Below are 20,738 nucleotides of genomic sequence, written 5' to 3' on the forward strand. Positions count from 1 at the left end.
GTTTGTGTTATAGCTGGGTGCAGAAGAGCGTGTCTATCAGCTCTGTGAAACCTGAATTATTTGAAGTGGTTTCAGTCAGCCAATCTGTAGGGCAAGCGGTCATAAAAGTATGCTAGCAACATAGTATAACATCTCTTCTTGTAAATTTTTTTCATTGCCTGTAATGATTTTACCATATGTATATGTATATAGGTTAACCTTTCCTGGTCAGAGCTGATTTATTGTTGTAGGTGTCTATATCGAAGGTCTGCATGCTGAAATACGTGCTATTAACAAGCCATTTCTATTTACTAAGCCAAGTGGAATTTTTGAAGGACGTAAAGGTTACTTTTTGAAAGGATTGTCATCTGGCTGGCATCCAGGGTGTCCAGTCAGTGAAATTTTTTGGCTTTAAATACATGGCAGAAACCCATCGAAGCACATGCTGAAGGCAGAGGGTTACTCCTTTACTGAGGGTGGGAGCCAGGTACCTTGGTCCCACACAGGTCACAGAGGTTGGTACCTGAGCTCAGGTGTTTGCAGGTGAGAACATCTTGCCTGCTAGGGATACCCAAAATGATGTAGCAGACCTGGTTGAGGGGGATGCAGGGGGCTATAGGACACGTCCTGCTTTTGGGGTTGTTGACAGTTCAGGAGATTGCCATAGTCCTGTACATCCACCTTCACAGTTTTTTATGCTGCTGTGATAATCTGTTTGCTCAGTGCCATCCTTAGCAGAGTGGGAGGGGGTGTAGTAAATGCTCAGGGTGATGGGATACTGCCCTAAAGCCAGTAAATAGCAGCTTGTGTTTCTAAAACATCTTATGATTCTTTACATTCATTAAGCAGAGGCTTTCATGGTGAGGGTGGAGTGGCTAATCTGATACTTATCTGTGCAAGCAGTTGAAAGGAGATTCTAATTACTTAACCTTTACTGTGGGCTCCCCACACTCCAGTTTACTCATTGCTCGGGGGTGAAATCCCGACCCTTACAAAGTCAGTAAGAGTTCTGCCAGAGCTGCCTGCATTTCCTCTGAAGCCTGGCAACATGCAGCAGCAGTGCAGTTTTTTGTTCATGTGTCCATAGGCTCAGGCGCTTCATTGCAGCCCCTATGTGTCATGTGGTTTCAGGTTTAGTGTGCTACCAGCTGCAGACTTTACTAATTTTATTTATTTATTATTTATTTTATTCCATCACATACCCTAGTGGCTTCCCAGAAACCTTTGGGGCTGATGATTGTTCAAAGTTGAAGGACAGTGATGGTTTTAGCTGGTTTTTGATATTATGGTAGCATTGCCTGGGGCTGAGCCTGAGGCTTTGGCCTTCCTGGAAGGTGACTTACAAAGCAAACAGCAAGTACCAGCTCTGCAGAAAGGGGTGTCTTTCTCCTATGAACCGGTCACCCCACCCTTGTAAGGTCAGGTGTTTCACCAGTTTGAATTGCAAACCATCCTTATTCCTGTATGTATAGTTGCATAAGCTTTCGCATACATAACTGGCTCCCAAACGCAAGGCAGTGATTGCTTCATAAACCACAGGCACCTTGTCCTGCTCCCCTCTGGTTGCTGCTCCCCTCTAGATCCCATCTCTAGTTGCTGCTGCCGTGCCCGCCTGTGAAATGCGAAGGGTGTGCTTGGTAACTGTGATGGGGATGCCCTGTGCTGGCTCAGCACCAAGTGTCGGCTCTGCTATGTATTATTCATGGGGTTTTGTACAAGCTGATGGTGTTCCAAAGTGAAAGGAGGAATTTTGGCAAACAATTACTCCTCCTGTAAAAAGCATACTAATCTTTGCAAATATTGAAGCAAATGGAGGAGGCGTTTTTTAAGGTCTTCAAAATATTCTTGCCAAGTGTATTGGATAGTATTCAGTGCAACTGCTCAGGAAAGTAAGCTCATTGGCGTTTCTGAAATGATGTGTCTGACCCTTGAAGGCATCCGATGCCAAAGGAATGGTGGCTCACAGAGAAAGCAGTGGAAAAAATGGTCTTTTGGGTGAAACATTTTATACTGCTTATATAGCTGCAGTACGTGGTGCAGGAGCCTGTTTAGATAGTAGGTCTCGCAGAAATGGGGGATTACGTGCTTGTATGGGGTTATGCATTTGCAATTGAAATACTCAGTCTGCCATCTCAAGAAGTCCAAACCAGTGTCATTACAAGAAGCTCACTGCTCATATACTATATGGTAGTGACTAATTAGCTGCTGGTGTTTTGTTTCTTAAGTACTGGAGGAGTCCAGACTGGGTTAGTAGAGATGTTGTACTGGTGCCGTTGGGCTTTTGGGCCATGCCCATGTCATGGTTGCTGAAGGGGAAGTTGTCTGTCATAGCTGGGTGTTTGGGGAGGGGGGGGTGACAGTAATGAATGAAGGAAATTACAGGCTCTGGAAAAGCATATTAAGCTATGAATCACTGAATCCTCTTCTGCTGCTATCAGCTGACAGGCCTTTTTCCGTAAAATAGAACCCGTTAATGTGTTCTTTGTCATTTTCAGTGACTCAAAGGCTTAGACCTTCTGTGAACTCTCAGTCTGATAGGGGATTGTGCCTGTTTTTAGCCAAACCCATTTTTGCATGAGTTAGTACTCCTGTGCATGTCCAGAGTCCATGTTTATAGCAGTGCACATCCCTTCCCCCTTGAGTCATGCCTCTGCCATCTTGAGTACTTGCTGGTAGCTGCACGAGGCATATTGTGGTTAGACTGGGTACCATCAAATCGACATCTCTCCGAGTTTCCTCACTAGGCAGCACTACCAACACGTTCATCATGCTCTTTTCTTCCATCAGATTCCCCATGACCTCTCAACTTCTTGCTTGTATTGAGACACTGAGGGCTGCGTGTATTATATTTATTTGCACATAGCAGAGAAGGAAGATGATACTGGCATTTTTAAATTTTATTTTCTGTATCTGAGTACCTCCAGTCAAAGAGTATGATAGAAAACCTTTCTCCTCCACATCGCTAGTTCCAGGGCAGCATAGCTTAGATCAGGGTAATCTCGAGCTGATGGGTACTCTGCGTGAAATAAATACACTGTGTCAGCTCTAACATCTCTCTGCCAAAAAAATCACAACTCGCACTGAAACTTTTATGGTCACTGTGACAGTGGAATAGCGTGGCTGAGCACAGTGTGCTCTTGTGCAATTTTCCTGTTGTGAAGTCGATAAAATTCCCCTTCATGGCCAACAGGGAGAGTGGTAGTGAAAATCACAGATAGGTGAAGGTGTGAGGTGCACATCAGTCCGCTCACTAGGGAAGGGGCGGTGTGGGGGGATACAGCTATTGCATCAGCCACAGCTCGCCATGCCGTCAGCACACGTTTTGTCTGTCCAGCCCGTGGATGCACGCCAGTAAGCAGCATCTGCTGTTGCTTGCCCAATGGCAGGACCACAAAGACCACTTCAGGTAACTGGGAGAGACCTTGCGATAGGCATGAGGAGGTGGATCTCCATTTCTTCTATTGGTTGTGGAGTGGCTTGCTTCACGTTCACTGTTTTTGTGTATTTTTTTGGTGGTGGTTTTGAGGATTTTGAAGGTTTGCAATTGATTTTGGCAGGACCAAGTTTTTCTTTCATCTATATCCTAATAAAAATAAATGTAAAGCCGTAGTTGGTGATTTGGGACCTTAGTTTCTATGTTTAGTGGGATCTAATCTTCTGATTCTTCTTTTTTTTTGTAATATATAGCCTAAACAATCAAATCCATCCTGCGTTCCACTTGGTTGTGCACCACTTAACTGCTTGGTGCTAGCAGAATATATCCTAATTTAGTTGAATTGTTGTTACTTCTATGCCATTTTAAGCAGCAGTGATTGCCACTCATTATCATTAGGCTAAAACGATTGCCTTTAGAAGGATCCTAATAAGGAGGACGTCCCAATTAAGTAGAATGTGTTGTGCTAAGAAACTCCTTACAAGAAAAGATGTCACAGTCATGTGTTGTAATGTAATTCTATTATCTCGTCTTCCTATAACATCTGCTCTAATATCTCACAGACGTACTCTCTGCTTTGGATGGTGATCATCTGTTCTGGCTTTTGATGAAATCAAATCCAACTCAGCTGGGATACTGCCCTGAAAATGATCACACGTCTTTGGAAAAAACTGCTCTGCAGATATGCAGTTATTTCCAATTGCAAGGAGCCAGAGACAAAACTGCTCAAAAACCTCCAAACTTGGCCAGATGAAATAAAAAATTTGCCCTTGCGTAGCTCAGAGGATTATTCTTCACAGTTGTTCTGGGAGTGAGGTTCCTGCTGGTGAGAACCCAAAATCTGCAGAGTTTGTACAACTTCAGTTTGTCATGTGTCAGTGGTTGCTGCCGTTGATCATTTTTTGGCAGATTTTGTTAGGCTCTCAGTTCTTTCATTTTTAAGCATTATTTATTTGCTCTTCTACTGATTTTTCCAGGAGAGAAAGGGTGATCTCTTGTGGTTAAACTGCATAACTAGAGGCCTTATGGTCTTTTCCTGGTTTTCTCTGACATTTCTTATTTCACCTTGAATTAGTTACTAAGCTCTCTAATGCTTTACTTTCACTTCATCTATAAATTGGACATAAACATTACCGTACCTGCTTAACGCCAGTGTCTTGAGGCTAAGTGTAAAAGTGCTTATTAATGTCTTTGGGTAGTAGGTGTTAGACGCATACAAAGTAGTGGCCCTTTAGTCTCTTGCATGTGATTCCTGTGTGTGTTCCACCCTTCCTCATTTGGGCTGCTCTGCCTACCCTAAGACTCCGATTCTGGAAACTTTTTATCACCACCTAGCTCTCCCGAGCGCTTTGCATTTTCTCTATGTAAAGCCACTCCCTGTTATTTAAGCGGGCTGGAATGTGTGGAAAGAAGACACTTTGCACTCCTTGCCTTGAATGCTTTCCAGGTCTTCCGTTAATTGAAAGCACTGGCTGATATGATTAGCTTTAAGGTTTTCCCTGTAGTCTCATTTCTGTAAGGAGAAGTCAAGATGTTTTCCATCTGCCTAGCCGGTCAGATTGACAGGTTGAGCTAAGGAGTCATGGTGCAGGTTGCTTCAAACAACAGAGACTACGGGGTTTCTTTCCAAGTTTGAGCTTCTACGTGTTGGTTTGTGTCACTTCGTATTCGCTCCTGTGTGTTGCTGTTGGGATGCTGAGCTCGTGGTGCTGGTGTTCCCACACTGTGCTTCAAAATCTGGTGTGTACCTGGATGGTGCATCATCCTCACACACTCATGGTTGCCATGATCGCACAATGTGGGGACAAGAGAGTTTTTCTGGATGTCAGCATACTAACCATGTGGGGTTTGCACCTCGTGAAACATTTTGATATTGCAAAGGCAGATGATAGTACTTTTGTCCTTTTTACTTCTTTCCCATAGGTCTTTGTGTTGTAGATCTCAAGAATGCTCTCTGGTGCTGAGAAATATTTTGGTATATGAGTTTGTGGAACAAAAGGGATTTTTTTTTTTTTTTGATTGGATGTTTTGTGAGCCCTTGAACTTCACATGATTCTTTATGAGAGCAGGAAACTGGACTCAAAGACCTTCTAGTCCCATGTTTCTGAGTGAAAAATAAAAAAAATTATGATGATTGAGTGGATTTCCTACACCTAAATATAGTCCTCCTAGGTAAGGTTGGCATTTACTTGAGCAATGTAATGTGCAATACCACATTTTGGGGACTGTTCAGGGTTAATTACTATTTTCAAGCTCATTTTGTACAGCAATTTGCCTGATATCTGTCCTGCACACTTAATTTCTATAAACTGTTAGTAGGATTCAGCTATTCCTTGCAGTGGGAGTATAAGCTGTTTTGCAGATGTGTACATTTGCTTAAGATGTAATAGATCGATAAAGAGGGAGGTCAAAGATACTTTGAATTATTTTCTCTTGAAAGTAGGCGCGCTTAATTAAATGAAAATAACAAGAGAGCAGCAAAACCTTCATGCGTCTATCCAGACTCTAAATTAATACATATAAAGAAATCTGGCACTCTTTCCAAAGGAATGAATGGTGAAATGTGCAAAAAATATCTTATAGTCTTTACAGCGCTTACACTTCTAAGTCGTAACAAACACATTTGGGTTGGATTTCTGCTAGATGCCTCAGCATGGATCATTTGAATCACATTGTCCAGTGGGAATTTTTATTAATTTAATGTCATTGGAAATTTGTTTTGGTTTACACCATGGGATGTGGATATTAAAGGAGAGGGAGGAGACAAAGAATTTGAAACAAGGATGACATTAAGTATTGCAGACCTATGAACATAGGCAGTGCAGACTTATTGCTTGCCTTGGTCTGTCAGTTTGGATATAGATATATATATATAAAAAAACTGAATCCAGTGATAGTTGAGGTATCATTTGGTCTTGGTGAATTTGCTGTATACTCAAGTAATAGCTTGATTAAATGTCTTCCAACTCCTTGAAATACAAGTAAAAACTTCAAATATAGGAGGTGTATGGTATCGAAGCATGTTTACAATAGGTGAGAAGAGGAAGGTTGAAGCAGTAACTTCAGACCTGCAGTAACTTGAACTGCAAGTTTAGGTTCTGTCTCTCTCATTTTCTTTCTCCTGAGATAGACTCCCACTTGAAAATGCTGCTTTAGGTGGCAAAGCTGGTCTGGGACCAAGCTATGGGATGCTTGAGGATGCAGCCTTGCCCCAAAGTTTACTGCCTGTTTCAAATAAACAGACTTGCCATTTTATTGCTTTCCACATTGTGTAGTCATTCATTATGATATACAAAAGACTGCTTGCCTCTGTTTTTGCTGTTTTGCCTTTTGATCTGCCTTTGCATGATGCTAATAGCTGTGTGATGCCAAGAGCAATACATGGTCCATGGAAAGTCAGCAGCCTCCTGTGCTGGAGAGAAAGTGAAGTCTGACTTGGACTGAAGTACAGGCACCATTGGGGCCAACACTTCAGGAATCAAATGTTTTGCAACAGCTGGTATATACATAAGTGCAGATATCTGTCTAAATAGAGGAACAGTGGAGGGGGCTTAGATCTTTTAATAATTCCTCCGTAGTTAGGTGAGATCTGGACTACAAACCCCATATTTCTTCTGCCCTGAAAGCTGAAGAGGTCACACAACAGCTGTTTCCCCTGGTGTTGGAGTTGCTCTTGGCCATCAGGTCCTTCAGGCTATTTTGCTGGGGAGGCACTGAGGAACAGGGACAAGCTCTGCTGGGGCTGCTGCCAGGCATTGAGTTTGGCAGGCCGTGATGCATGTGCACTTCTGTCACGCTGCAAGGACAGCATGGGGAGCTCCGTGGCAAGCTCTGAAATGAGTGTGCAGGAATGTATGAATATTTGTGCCAAAATCTGTCTTGCAGTGAAGGGTGGTGCATCAACCAAGACCAAGAGGTGGAAATGTGCATGGGGAAACTGGAATAGAGGTGCCATGTATCCCTGGCTTCAGATCAGTTTGCATGAAGGTTTCAAATAACTGCTTCTTTTATAAGTTTGGGCATTTTCAGTCTTCACTTTGTTGTTTTGTGCAATAGTTCTTTGATTTGGGATTTTCACGTCCTTGGGGATTGAGCTGTGGCTTGTGTTTCAGCTGAGCCCAGAGGGCAGGAAAAATGTGGAGTGTATTAATTGTACATCGGATTTTTCCTATGATGTTTTTCCTCTAGAGATTTGGGAGGGGGAGCATTAAGAGTTTGTCACTGTGGGTTTTTTTTTTTTTTTTTGGCATCCTGCAGATTTTAAAATATATTCTCTGTGTTTCTCTTCAGTATTTTACCTACAAACTGTAGGTTACCCTGAGACCAACGGCAAAGTGAATAAAGCAATTTTGGGTATGGCCCATTCTGGATATGCAGACAAGTCCTACACAGATCTCTGCCCCAAGGAGGGTACAGTTGAGGGGAAGCACTAAAAGAGGTGACAAAATCCAAAAACACTTGAGCGCCTTGGTTGTGTTGCCTTGCTCCAGTGGTTCACAGCAGTCATAGATGCAACATATGGCTGCTGTGCATTGCCGGGTGGCACAGAGCAGCCAGAGGCTTATCGAGTGAGTCTGGCCCCGTATTAATTGGGCATCAACTGACCGCCCAATTTCCACTCTAGTGAATTGGAGGGAAGAAGAGGGATAAAATAATGGGCAAAGAAGCGTACAGGGTTGAGTAACCGTGCAGAAAGGAAGGACACTGAACAGTGCCAGTTGAGAGAAAAGACAGATGCTGCCGTTCATTTCTGAAGATACTGCACAGAAATCTTTGGTGTGGAATGACATAGCATCAGCTAGTCACAGCCAGAAAAGCCAGGGGAAAAAGCCCTGTTTTTCAGGCTGTTGGAAACTTGGGATCCTCACCTGTTTGTCAAGTTCAACACAGTATGGCTGAAGCCATGGCTTGAAAAGTAAGTGAATAATACCGATAGGCAGAGAATGAAAAATAAGGAAGTTGAACTGTAGCCAAAGCAGTGAAAGCTGGTGGTGGCTATTTAAATGTTTCTATTTGTAATTCTAAAAAAGATACTTATAATCACAGATTTTTTACCTTTTTTCCCCTCCCTCAATTTGGTATGCTCTCTTCTTGTCAGGGAACAATTCCCTCCCATAGTCTTTCATCAGTAAGTTTGAGCTTTACATCAAACACTGATAAAGAGAGAGCGGGTTTTTCTTCTAAAAAACATTTTATTCACTTTTCTTTAATCATATTTGCGGGAAACAGTTGAACATAGAAAATTGGCAGAGTTGCATGCCCTAGCCACAGAATTCCCTTTCTCCATACTGGCAAAAACCAGATCTGGTCCAGGAAAATTATGAGAGTTATAAACAAATCTTCCATCACCCCACTGGTCACCTGCTGTGGTCAATTATAGTTTTGAAGCTGGCATGTTATTATCAGATGTTTGGCTACTGCATGTCTTTACTAATCTCCAACCCAAGTAAAACCCTTTGGCGTGACATATCCTATAATTTGCTAAGTTTTCGAACAATGATGCATTTTGCATTTCATTTGCTCTTTCGTCCAAGAACCTAAGAATACACTCCCCTCACTAAAGAACAGAGTAATTAATCATCAGTGCTGTTTGTAAGGGAAAGGCCTGGCTGTGGGAACAGAGTCATAGACAAAGTAGAGGATAAAATGTCTATATCCCACTGCTTTAATCACTCAGACAAATAGCTCCTGTAGATATTATGATTTTAAACAATTTGAATCTTATTTGTAAAGGTGTCTTAAACCAGTATTTTTTCCACATTTAAAGTGTGTTTTCACTCAATATTTTATTGTTGGATATTCATTTTCTAAAGATGCCATAAAGCTATTTGTGCTCTATTTCTTGTTTTTAGAAATCTTTTTGAGTATTACATCAGTTACACATCTGTTTTCTGCAGGGAAGACTCTTCCAATTTTGCCTTAATTTCTATCCATTAAAATTATAAAAAATAATCTAAATAAATGAGAAAGATTTCCAAGAGACAGTACTTATTAAAATATGCAGGCATGTCTGCATTTTAAATCCAGGTGGTGTACTTCTCAAGTTCAATACATCCCCAGAATATAAATGTTGATCAGCGCATCGTTTATGCAAGTCGGCCACTGAGCGATGGCAGGAGAATTTGGAGAGCTTGTTTGATAAACTGGTGTTGCTTTTTATCCCTTACCTCTCTGCTTTTCATTCTTTCCTCCCTGTTGCTGTGTCAGATGTCCTGCACTTTCTCTCTGGGGTGCTTCCTTGCGAGTTGTGTTTTTCTGTTGTGACCTTCCACACGTGCATACGGTTTTACTGTGGTTGTTACAACCCCGGGACCAGAGCCAGGGCTGGGATTAAGGCTGCTCCTGTGCCTCTATCTCCAGCATTCAAATAGGCTATTAGGGAGTTTGTTCTGGTGGTGCTATTGCGTGCGAAGGGTGATCCTGGTTTAGGTTGCTATCTTCTGGTCATGGTGGACAAGACTTTTGTTCCTGGTTTTCCCAGTGTATATCCGTTTTTTGTTTTGAAGGTGCTTACTGAACCTGCATTGTCTTTCTCCTCCCAGGGTGGGTGTTTTTAGGTCCATGCTACAAATACAACTTTTAGACTAAATTGTTTGCAGGGAGGAGATAGATGTGAGGAGGGAATCCAAAGCAGTTTGGTGGAGCTAACAAGGTGGCTGAGAAGCATCCCTTCTCAGGCGTGTTACCTGGTTTTGTGATGCTCCAATGCAGTGATGTTTGCGGGGCTGTTTCATAACTGAAGTAAACTGGGATTAAGGTGGCTATTCTGCCCAGGAATGTTATACCTATTGGTAGAATTATTGATCACTAGAGTTAGACACCATATATATGCTGAGCTTGGAAACTAGATAAGTTCTTCCCCCTGAAGAAAAACACTAAATACATACCTCCTCCTTAATGTATTTTGTAAAGTCTGCATGGCCCGTAAGGGCAGGAAATCTCTCTTGTGCTTAAAAGCAAGGAATAGTAGAAGCTAATGGAAAAAAATTAATTTCCTACTCTGGCTTTTTTCAAAGGTAATTGTTGCATATCACACAATTGGCGATAAGATGAAATTTAATCATCATGAAGAGGTACAATCCCACTGCCTCCAGCAGGTCGCCACCTGTGTGTATCCCAGCAGGATTGGGAACGTGATGCTGTGGAGAGCATGTCCATAGCTGGCTGTTTATAGACCACAGGGAGGGAGGAGAGCTTGCTCTCCAGGCTGGAGTTCCATGCATCTCTTACCCAAGGATGGTAATGCAGCATTTGCTCTTGTAAATAACTTGTGGTTTTTTAGCATGACAGTGATTTTGATTAATAAACGTGTGCCCCCTATCTATGCCTGAGGGTTTAGATGTCATGGCAGATAGTGACTTTTGTGCCTGAATGAATGTGTATGTAAATTATTTTATGTCAGTAGCTTTACTTATGTCCTGCCCCACAGAAATTCACAGCTGTAAGGGCTTCTGCATAATGGACTTTTGAAGCCCAAGCAGTTCAAATGCCAGGAGTTGTATTTACAAAAGAAATTCAATAAGCCCATCAATGACACTGCAAGCATCTTGATGCTGTCCGTTACTTTGGCAATTGTCAGTCAAATTGCCCTTACAGGAAAATCCTGTAAATGTCTGCCTCATATATCATTTTAAAGCCAATCTTTAAGAATTCTGTCACTGAGATACTGTTTTCTAATAAATTTGTATGGGTTTGGAGTAGTTTCTAGGAGACTTCTTTGGAATCCTCTTGACCTCCTCCTTCGACAACTCTCTAGAATTTTCTGTAAGAATTATCTCTAGGTGACATCGTAAGTGACTTGAGGATATTCAGAAGAGCTAACAAGGGCCACTTCCAAGATCATGAGTCATCTGTGACATTGAGTTATAGATGTTAATTGTCTTTGAGGTCTGCACACACAGGCTTCATCTTGGAATGGCCCCAAAACAATGTGGTGGTGGCAGCAAAGTCATCCATGCTGGCTAAAATTACATTGGGCTTCTCCTTTCTTTTTATCCATTATAGGTGTTCTCTGCCTGCCGGACAGCTTGAACCTTCACAAAGACCAGCAAAGGTCAAACAAGCCTGGGGAAGTGCAGATGTTCAGCCAGTCAGAGCTAAGGACCATTGAGCAGTCTTTACTTGCTACGCGTGTGGGGAGCATTGCTGAACTCAGTAAGTACAAGGTTGTTGATAATGCTTGTGTTTCTTTCCTCAGTGTAAAGCAAAGCTGCTTGCATTGCCTGGTTGTGCAGAGGAGAGATGAAGGGGCGCATGTAATGTTGAAGGAGACGTTGGGTCAGTTCTAGCCATGCTTAATGCTCCACGGCCGGTTAGAAAGCTGAAGCCATAGGAGAAAAGAAGTGTCAGGCAGTCTCATAGCAATGCCTATGACCTGTTTGAATACACTGCTCTCATTTTTAAAGGTGAAAGATGCTTTATTTCATCTTCTGTACGTTGCATTTGAGAGCACCTCACAGCTTGGCCAGACTTGCAAATGTCTGTCGTATTGGTGTCCTGTCTCATTTCACTGGGATGCCTGTTTTGAGATGGGCAGGCAAAAAGCTGAAGGTTGCAATAATTTGAAGGAAATATTGTCACAGATTTAAAGCAGAGCTAGTTTGACCTGTGTTACAGAGGGTCCTTCACCCTGCCTTTCCTTCTCCAGTTCCAGCAGAGGAAAGACCACAGCTCAAACCTGCACCAGAGGAATTTGTGCCTGGAAGATAAATTATTTGCTGTTAATCAAAACAATTTTTGAGAAATGCGAGAATCTATGATGTCTGTCAGAATCTGAAAGCTTTGGTTTCAGCACATATAAATTGTAGGAGGCAAATGCCATGTGAATCCTCATATGACATGGAGATAAAGTTACCAGAAGTGCCTTTTTTTTAAATTATTATTAAATTAAAATAGAAGCCTTCCAATCACATGTTTAATGGTATAGTTAGAGATGTGAAGCTATGGGTGGGAAAACAGAAGCATTCAGACAAAAAAGGGTTTGTTTTCCCTGAGGTCTGTCAGAAATACTGTCAAGTATTTTTTTTCCTGAGGTCTGTTATGAAATTTTGGGGGAGTAATTGAAAAGATTCAAATCTATGAAGAAACAGGCTGCCCAGCTTTCTGTTGTTCTTATTACTGAATTCTGCGTTTCCAACATTGTAAAAAACGTGCATAGGTATCTCATGTTCATTTTCCTGGCATTTTCTGTAGCAATGGGAGTCTCCTCTGTAGCTCTATCATATCATCAGGGCTCAGTTTACGTGCTGTTCATGAGCCCTTTGGATGTACCGTGGATGTTTGTCTACAAGCCGCAGTATGAATTTCTGTTTTCAGCTTGCTAATTTTTCCATGCTCTGGTGAAACGTCAACAAGCCAAGAGCACTTACATGCCGTAGCGTGAAGTGTTGCTCCATCTCTGGAATCAGGTGTTTGGTGTTATTCAAATTAAGTAATTTATGCTTATTTATTTCATGCGCATCAAACACACAACAGTACTGTCTGTATGCCAACTAAATTATGCATGATACAGTTCTCTTAAAGTACATACGGTATGGTTGCGTTTTAATAAAAAGTAATCTGTGGATATTTCAGGGTTGGTTTTTTTTCATTCTGGATTTTTTTGAACCTCTGTACATAACCCAAAAGGGCAGGCTCCTTAATCACTCCCCCTTTTAAATTTGATTTCCAGCAATCTGTCATCTTTAAGTAGTCCTACCTTAGATTCAAATGCTTGGTTGGCAGGGTTTGCTTTCTGTGTGTCTGTTGACTGCAAACACAGGTAAAATGCTCTTCAGGGTGGCCAGCTTGAAGAAAAGAGTGCATCAGTGGGAGTTAGATGCAGCTGTCAGAAAGGTTGGCACCTCCAGCACACTGGTAGCCCTCCAGAAAGCCCTCTGGACAACCATTGAGGGTGCCTCCCCAGCCGCTGCAAGCAGATGCATGTCAGGGAAGAAGCAGTAGGAGTGGTAATTGGCAAAGCTTGCAAGGCTAGATGCTCAGCTGCGTGGAAATCTTTGCTGTGGAGCAGTGCTGGTGCAGAGTTCAAAACTGAGTTGTGAAACATGGAGGGAGGTGCAGCATGTTGATGGGCAAAAACCTGTGAATTTGGGGAAAATCACGAAATGGAAAGAAAATGGAGGGGTTGGGGGGGTACAAGGGGGTTTGTTCTTCGTTCAGTGCTTTTGTATCTGTCTCTGGCATCAGCGGAGGCTCTGACGTGGAGGTTACAGCAAAGCCTCTGCTGTGGAGGGAGGATGGGGAACCACAGCATGGGGGCAGGAACACTGAGCAGCAGGGAGAAGCCAGGGGGGAACACCTGGGGATCAGAGCTTGTTGGCAGAGAGGGAGTAGGCGAAGGAGGATTTATCATTGCCCCCGTGGTGTGAGGGGGATGGAGAGCTTTAGCAGTGGCGCTGTGGAGGGGAAAGAGGATATGGCAAGCTCAGGTGTGGAGAAAGTGCGATATGAGGGAAAGGTTGGGTAAATAAAAGCCCCTGCTCTTGTAGGGATGAATAAAAGTGATGAGGGAGAGACTCTCTGAATAGGAGTGAATTAAGAGGATAGCACTTGTAAAGAGGAGGAGGAGGAGATGGCAACCAGGAGTGAGTGGCAAGGACTGAAGCTTGGCCTGTTGGACCAACAGAGAGGGCAGTCCCCGTGCGTGTGTCTGCAGCATCCCACCAGCTTGCAGCATCTCAGGAGCCAGGACTTAATTTCTGTTCTCTTCAAAAGAGCACAAAAAACAAGGGCAAAGAGTGATCTTGCAATAAAGCAATTTAATTTTATCTCAGGAAAAGAAAAAAAGTAGCAATTCTAATTGAATGAGATTTTATATAGTTTATTGACATTAATAATTTAAGCATTGCAAGTACACAGAATAACTAGCATTAAGAAGTGCCCGCATGTGGAGGAAAGGCTTTCCCTGTTCTGGGTTCTGCCCAGCATCCTCACACGCAGCAGTGTTGCCGACTGCTGGAAGTTTTGAAACTTGGAAATCAAATCTGTCCCCTGGGAGACAACAGCTGGCAAACAGGGCCCGTTCACTGCCCAGCGCCTGTATTTCAGCTCAAATCTTCTTAGTTTCTTCGAAGTCTGTCCCAGGTGAAAAACAGATAACCAAGATGAAAAGCCTTGTGTCTTGTGGTACCTTCACTTTGACCTACACGTGATGGCCCTCATTTGTCTGCTCCCTTCATTTTTTCATGTATGGTGTTGGGGTATTAGAAAAGACTGTTTAGGTGATCTGCGTCTCCCTGGGGGGTGACAGAGGTGAGAGAAAACTGAGGAAAGGGGGGATGGTGGACACAACCATGGAGGGAGGGCAGCACCCTCTGCGAATGCTGCAGAGGAGGAGGTTGATCCAGGCTGCCATTGAGGAGTCCTCATTGCTGGGCAGGTGCAACCAGACTCGCGGATGCTGCTCTAGTACCCTTCAAACCCTGCTTGTCTGGTGCTTCTGCTCTCATCTCCCGGGCTTAGCAGACAGCGGACACTGGCCAGCACTGCTGGCCCTGGGGCACTCTCCTCAAAATAGGAGGAGATGATGTTGCTGACTTAGGGGAAAAATCAAAGGAAGGTTTCATCTCCAGGACTTTGGCAGAGAATGTAAATAGAGACCTAATTCTGCAATGCAATTACAGCAGTAATGTGTGATTCCAAGGAAAAGGCTTGAAAAATTAATGTGAAACCTTATTCATTAAAATATAATGAACATGGCACAAAGTTAAGGAACAATAATAAATCTGGCCTATGTTATATTGGCATTTAGTATTCAGGAATTGTAATTGCCTACTACAGTGTGTTTTAAAATAATGTAATTTCATTTGAAATGCTTATTATATAGAGAACATTGAGAAGAACTGAAGCACAGAAAAAATAATAGGATTTTAAACAGTAGCCTGACAGCATTTCACTGTTTAATCTTAGAGAAAATACTTCACAAGACTTTTTTTTCCAATTTTTTTCTTTTTTTTTTTTCCTTTTTTTTTTTTCAATTTTTGCTGAAGTTTTCTGTATTTCCATACCAGATCTAGAGGAGAAGGGGAATAGATCTGTTTGGGTTTTTTTCAGAAAGGTTTGGGGTTTCTTCTAGATTTCTAGTTCTTCTCTTTTATTTCCTTCCCCTTCAGACAGGGAAAAAATAAGTAGACTGAATAGAAAAAAAAAGGAATATTAGGGAGAGCTTTGGCTGTTGAGAGATCCCATGAGACTGCATTTTGACCTTTGAATATTTTTCCTAACTTCTTTATATGCATGTTTGCAATCCACAAACATTTATGTTATGTTTAACTGCATAGCACTCCGACACACCTATTCATCACCCATCTAAAAATACCACTGCCAGCTTGGAGACCCGATGCAGAAGGGATGAGGCTTACAACTGGAGGTCACTGATGTTTTGCTTGATGAAGGAGGACCCTCTTTCTCTAGCGTGTGCATGTAGGTGTTGACAAAGAAGAGCAGAGCCTTAGGGTGCACTGGGCACCAATCCTATCACCAAGAAATATTCCTCCCTTACTGTCTTGGGGTGAAGACTGTAAGGTGTTAGTGTACAGCTAAGCCGGGACAACAACCCCATGCTGAGGCGCATGCATAGGGCTGCAGAAGGGTTGTGTCTCTCGAGCCACACAGAAGGATAAACTGTGGCTTAGGATGTCATCTAAACCATGTCTTCGGGTTAGAGCAGAAGACTGGGGCTTGCTTTGTGTGCAAAGATGGCCAGTCCGCTATGGCTTCCTGGGTGAGAAGTTTGCCACTCAGTCTTGTGCAAACCATGGTGACCAGTAGTGATGATATTACTCTGAGTGTTAACCATAATGAGTAGGCAGTTTTATTTTAAATAGGATAATCTGAAGATGCAAATGCGACTTATCACTGCTGATCTTGGAGTTTTTAGCCTTTGAATGGTGTTTAACTTAGAGCAGCTCCCAGATGTAGTGTTCAGGCTGGTATTTCCTCCATGTCACCGCTCGGGTCTCAGCAAGGTTTTCCTTTTTTGCTGTTGGAAAAATGCCACCCTTCCCCATCATCCTCTCTTTGCCTCCACAGTGCTGAATGTATATATTTCCAAAATAACATCCTCCCAGTAGATCTTTGCACACTTTCAGGGATGAAAGGAAGGGTTATTGCTCAAGTATAGGTAGGAATGTGATTGCACATACCAATACTATTTTTCATTTCTCCTCGCAGCCCCAGCTGAGGAGATGATGAAAGTCGACATCCCCTCCCTTGCCTTTTCATCTAGTCTCAATCCTCTGCAAGCAACAGGAAGGCGCGCTGCAGGAGCCACACAAATTGATTCATGTCCTGTAAATAAGAGGTTAAACCTAGGCTTAGAAGCAAACGCCAGGGTAAAGGTGCTTGCTGGAAGGATGGCATCTGAAGGAGGGTTGTTGCAAGTGCTCTGCTTATTTTAGTGCCAGAACAAAAACCCTGATTGTCAGATATTTTTCTCAGACTAAGCAGCACCGTAGAGAAAGGCCAAAGCTTATTCCCTGTGAATGGTTTGGTTCATGCAGTGCAGTGCTGAGCTAAGCAGAGGTACTAGCTGAGAGCAGCAATTCAAATAGTAGTGTTCCCTTCAGCACAGGGTTTGGTCATAGACTGGCAGCCTGTGTGGGCACTCTCGAGATGTGGTGATTCTTTTCCTAGTTTTTGGGGGCCCTCCACTGGGTTACTGCACAAGATACCTATGTCCTCGCTCTCCCAGCGCTTTCTGGGCCTCTTGTTTGTGGTTCCTCCTCGCTGCAATCTGCACGTCATCCGCTCTGTGTGTAAAACCTAAAATGAGAAGTTGTTGAGGTGCCCCTTCACCCCCCAGCAGAGAACACAAGACAGATTAATGCAGTGCTTAAATGCTAGGTAGTTTCTTGCCTCCATTAAGTGCTAGCTGATTGCAGGCTCCCAAAGCTGCTACTCTGTTCCCCTTGCAGCCTCCTCCCAGTGATGGACCTGAGCCTGCATTTGCTCTCAGCATCTGTGCACAAGAAGGGTTATGGGTTACTTAATAGCCCCAAACTACCCCCTGCTTTCCTTCCCTTCCCATGAGAAGGGGGGACTATCATAAACCATAAAACAATGCATTTATTTATCAGTGAGAGGGAAACAGGAGGGAGTATAATTTGAAAATACCAGTCCACTCCCTGCTAAGGCTTCACCTTCCCTTTCACTGCCCTGCTGACCAGAGGGGTGGATTTCTGTCTTGGATTACAGGGGCTGAACAGAGGCAGCTATTGCTTGCCTAGGTCCCTGTCTGCTGTCAGCGCTCCTTTGGGGGCTCCTCAGCTTCCCCCACAGGTGAGATTCATCCCCCTTCACCTTCCTGGGGGCCAAGCTGGCATCTGTCCCCACACAGGTGGTTTTGTTCGTCCGGGGCTTCTACCTCATGCATTTAAGCCCACTCAGGTTTGATGCTTAGAGGCAAAAGGCATCGCTGTGGTGGGTGGGGGATGCTGGAGCTCCAACCCTCCACCGCCCTTCCCCAATACACCAATGTATTGGCTCAGGACTCCTCCACGTACATCACCGTTGAGGTGCAGACTCCTATTCACCTCTGAACTTCTGTGCATCCCAGCATGCTCGGGGTTAAAACAGCATTTTTCTTTCCTTAGGTTTGCAGTACTCCCTGTCCCTGCTGTGAAGAGCACAGGCAATCGGTCAGGCCAGGGTGAGCACTCTTCCGCTGGCCTGCTGAGCCATGGGGGGGTTCTTAAATTCAGAGTTTGAGGACATGGGTCTATATCAGGCCAAAGAAAATCTAGGAACAGTGGTCCATAAGGCAGTGGTGGTCTGCAGAGGGGAAGACTCTGCATTAGGTCGGCAGCTGAATAGTTTATCTGAGTCAAAGCTTGTTTTGTTTGGAGTTGACATGGTTTAAGGAGAATCAAACACAAACATCATGCTTGCCACATTGGATTGGAGATTTTGAGGGCAATAGTGTTGTTACACTAGGTATGTGAACTTGAGAGGGTTTAATTATTATTGTGGCTTTTTTATGGGATCTATCCAATCCTTAATTTCTTGGTGTTCAAAGGTTTTGCAAACACTAAATCGCACACAAACACTCTACTCTGTAATATAAATAGAAGCTTCTTGTGATGGTAAGATAAGTGGAGATAAAAGGTTATAACAATCTGTGGGAGGCCACAGGGAAGCCACTGTCAGGAAATGGGCTGCTCATATCCCAGTCCTGTCTTTTCGTGCTGAATTTAGAGTTTGGGCCCACAGCTCCTTTGTTTGCTCTTCTGTGGGAGAGATGAATGGCTGTTAGAAGAAGAGGTTGCCTGGGGTAGCAAATTCACATAGGGACACAACATGGGTAAGCGGAGATGGCAGAGATGGGGAGGTTTCTGCAAGGTGAGCTCAGTGGTGAATCTGTTGCACGTGCGATGCTCCACTGACTGTGGGTTATGGCACCCCAAGCGCACCCGCAGCCTGAGGCAGCTGACTCTTGAATCTGGAATGTACTGTGTGCCAAGAATAGCATAGCTTTATGTTTGAAGATACTTTGCGCTAAAAGCATGTGTACAGTGAAATACGTACTAAACGCTTTCTAGTGTGCACCCACCCTAGCACTCTGCACACTCCTTTCCTAGGATAGGTGGGTCATCTTGAGTTAATGATAGAAAGATCTCCAGTAAGTCATTTGAGGAACGGTTTCACTCAAGCAGTTTTTGCTCGGCTGGCTTCTGAAACACAGAGATTGATGCAACACCAGAGGCAGAGCAAACATGGAGGAACAGCACAGCTGAAATCAAGAGTGTAGGGATGTCTCGGGGCACCTGACTGAGCAGATGGCTGAAGGCAGTCTGCCGTGGTACAGGAGACACACTTCAACTACTCGTATTCACCCGCATTCACGTGCTTACAGGTATATGCCAGGGTGAGCTGCAGCAATGCATCGCTTTGGTGCAGAAACCAGAGGCGATGGGGAGGTAGACAGGGAGAGAGACTTGGCTACAGCATGGGAAGGATGCAGGATGGCCATGACTACCAGTTAGCAGTCTAACTGGATAGACCATGGTTTGTTATCAAGGTTATAATACATGTCTTCAATGCTTTCTCCTTAGAGCTGGTCATGAGCAAAACTATAGATCCAAGATTTGATACTGAGGTGTGAAATGAATCCAGGTCAAGAAAGTGAGTTTTGGACCTGGCTCAATGCTTCTAAAGGGGCAAGCTTTGGAAACTACTGGCCATGATATGAAGTTGGCGTCTGGAGTGCACCTCCCTGACCCCGATAGTCCTCCTTTTTTCATGGTCTGGACAGGGTACAGGAGGATGTTAAGGGCTCTGAAGGGCAGACATAACTTCAGCCTGTGGCTCTGGCCTGCTTTTTTCAGGAGAAAATGTTCACCCCGGTAGCACAGCAAAGCAGTAGTGCTGCTGCTGTCAATATGCCCCACCACAGGGCATGATTCCCCAGAGCAGACTACACATGTTGGAGTCATGGACAGCTGGAAGGATGATCAGACCAGCCTTATCAAACTGATGGGTGCTGCCTGCAGGATGCTGTTGTTCTAGAAACACGGCCTGGTGCTGCTTTGCATGGTGCCCTAACGGGGCATCACGTGGGAAGAGGTCTGCGGTGGCAACAGAGGTCCTCTTCTCTCCTCTGGACTTTGAAAGAAAGACATAGGCCAAAGAACTGTGTGGGTTGTTTTCGGTGTGCAAAAATATTGTTAAGTTGTTCTTGTGGTTTTAGGACATGTTTTCGGAACAAAAAAATCTCGAGGTAGGTGTCATAGGGAGTGGCTCTGTAGGGATCGGTCCAGTGTCATTGACCTCTGGGTTGTGGTTGTGCAATCACACACCCAGCTGAATGTTTTAGGCTGTGGAAATTTATCCCTCTGAAAGCAGCGAGCCTGCTCCTAGACAGGCGTGTTTGCAAGATCATGACACACCTTAAAATCCCTCAAAAAGCTTCTCAGAAATGGTCATTGGGTATCTATTGTTTCCTCTTTCTTCCTCCTCTTTTGGCTTTTCTTCTTTCCCACCCCTCCTCTGTTACAAAATTAGAAACGGATATGTTATTTTTTTAAACTTTGGCCTCTAAAATAGTAAGGGCAGTGGTAACAGCTTTTACTGAAGCCAAACACAGTAAAATATGCTTAGCTGCTCACTGTGGAGAGGGCTCGAGCAGTCCAGTTGTGTGCTGTATGTTGTTGAATAAACCACCCCCATACAGACTGGAGCAGCTTAACTTTCCCTGTCACATCACATCTTTGGCTTGAAGTTGGTGAAGCTGTTCCTTAAATATTCAGTATTGCCTTAAACCAGGCCTGTGTCACAACATGTGCATTACATAATATTTTCAATCCTTAAATCAAATGTATGTGGACCTTGC

The 20,738-nt window shown here is 43.7% G+C and overlaps 1 protein-coding gene across 3 annotated transcripts in view; it reads left to right on the forward strand.

The window, feature by feature from the left end:
• The window catches only part of ABTB3 (ankyrin repeat and BTB domain containing 3), a 181,864-nt gene that overhangs the window by 94,955 nt on the left and 66,171 nt on the right, over positions 1 to 20,738 (forward strand). For all 3 annotated transcript variants that reach the window (XM_074871936.1, XM_074871938.1, XM_074871937.1), the window contains exon 2: positions 11,417 to 11,566. In XM_074871936.1, the coding sequence (XP_074728037.1) occupies positions 11,417 to 11,566 (150 nt within the window). The remainder of the gene's footprint in view (positions 1 to 11,416; positions 11,567 to 20,738) is intronic.

Source organism: Strix uralensis, chromosome 5, assembly GCF_047716275.1.
Source record: "Strix uralensis isolate ZFMK-TIS-50842 chromosome 5, bStrUra1, whole genome shotgun sequence".
In the NCBI taxonomy this organism is placed as follows: Eukaryota; Metazoa; Chordata; class Aves; order Strigiformes; family Strigidae; genus Strix; species Strix uralensis.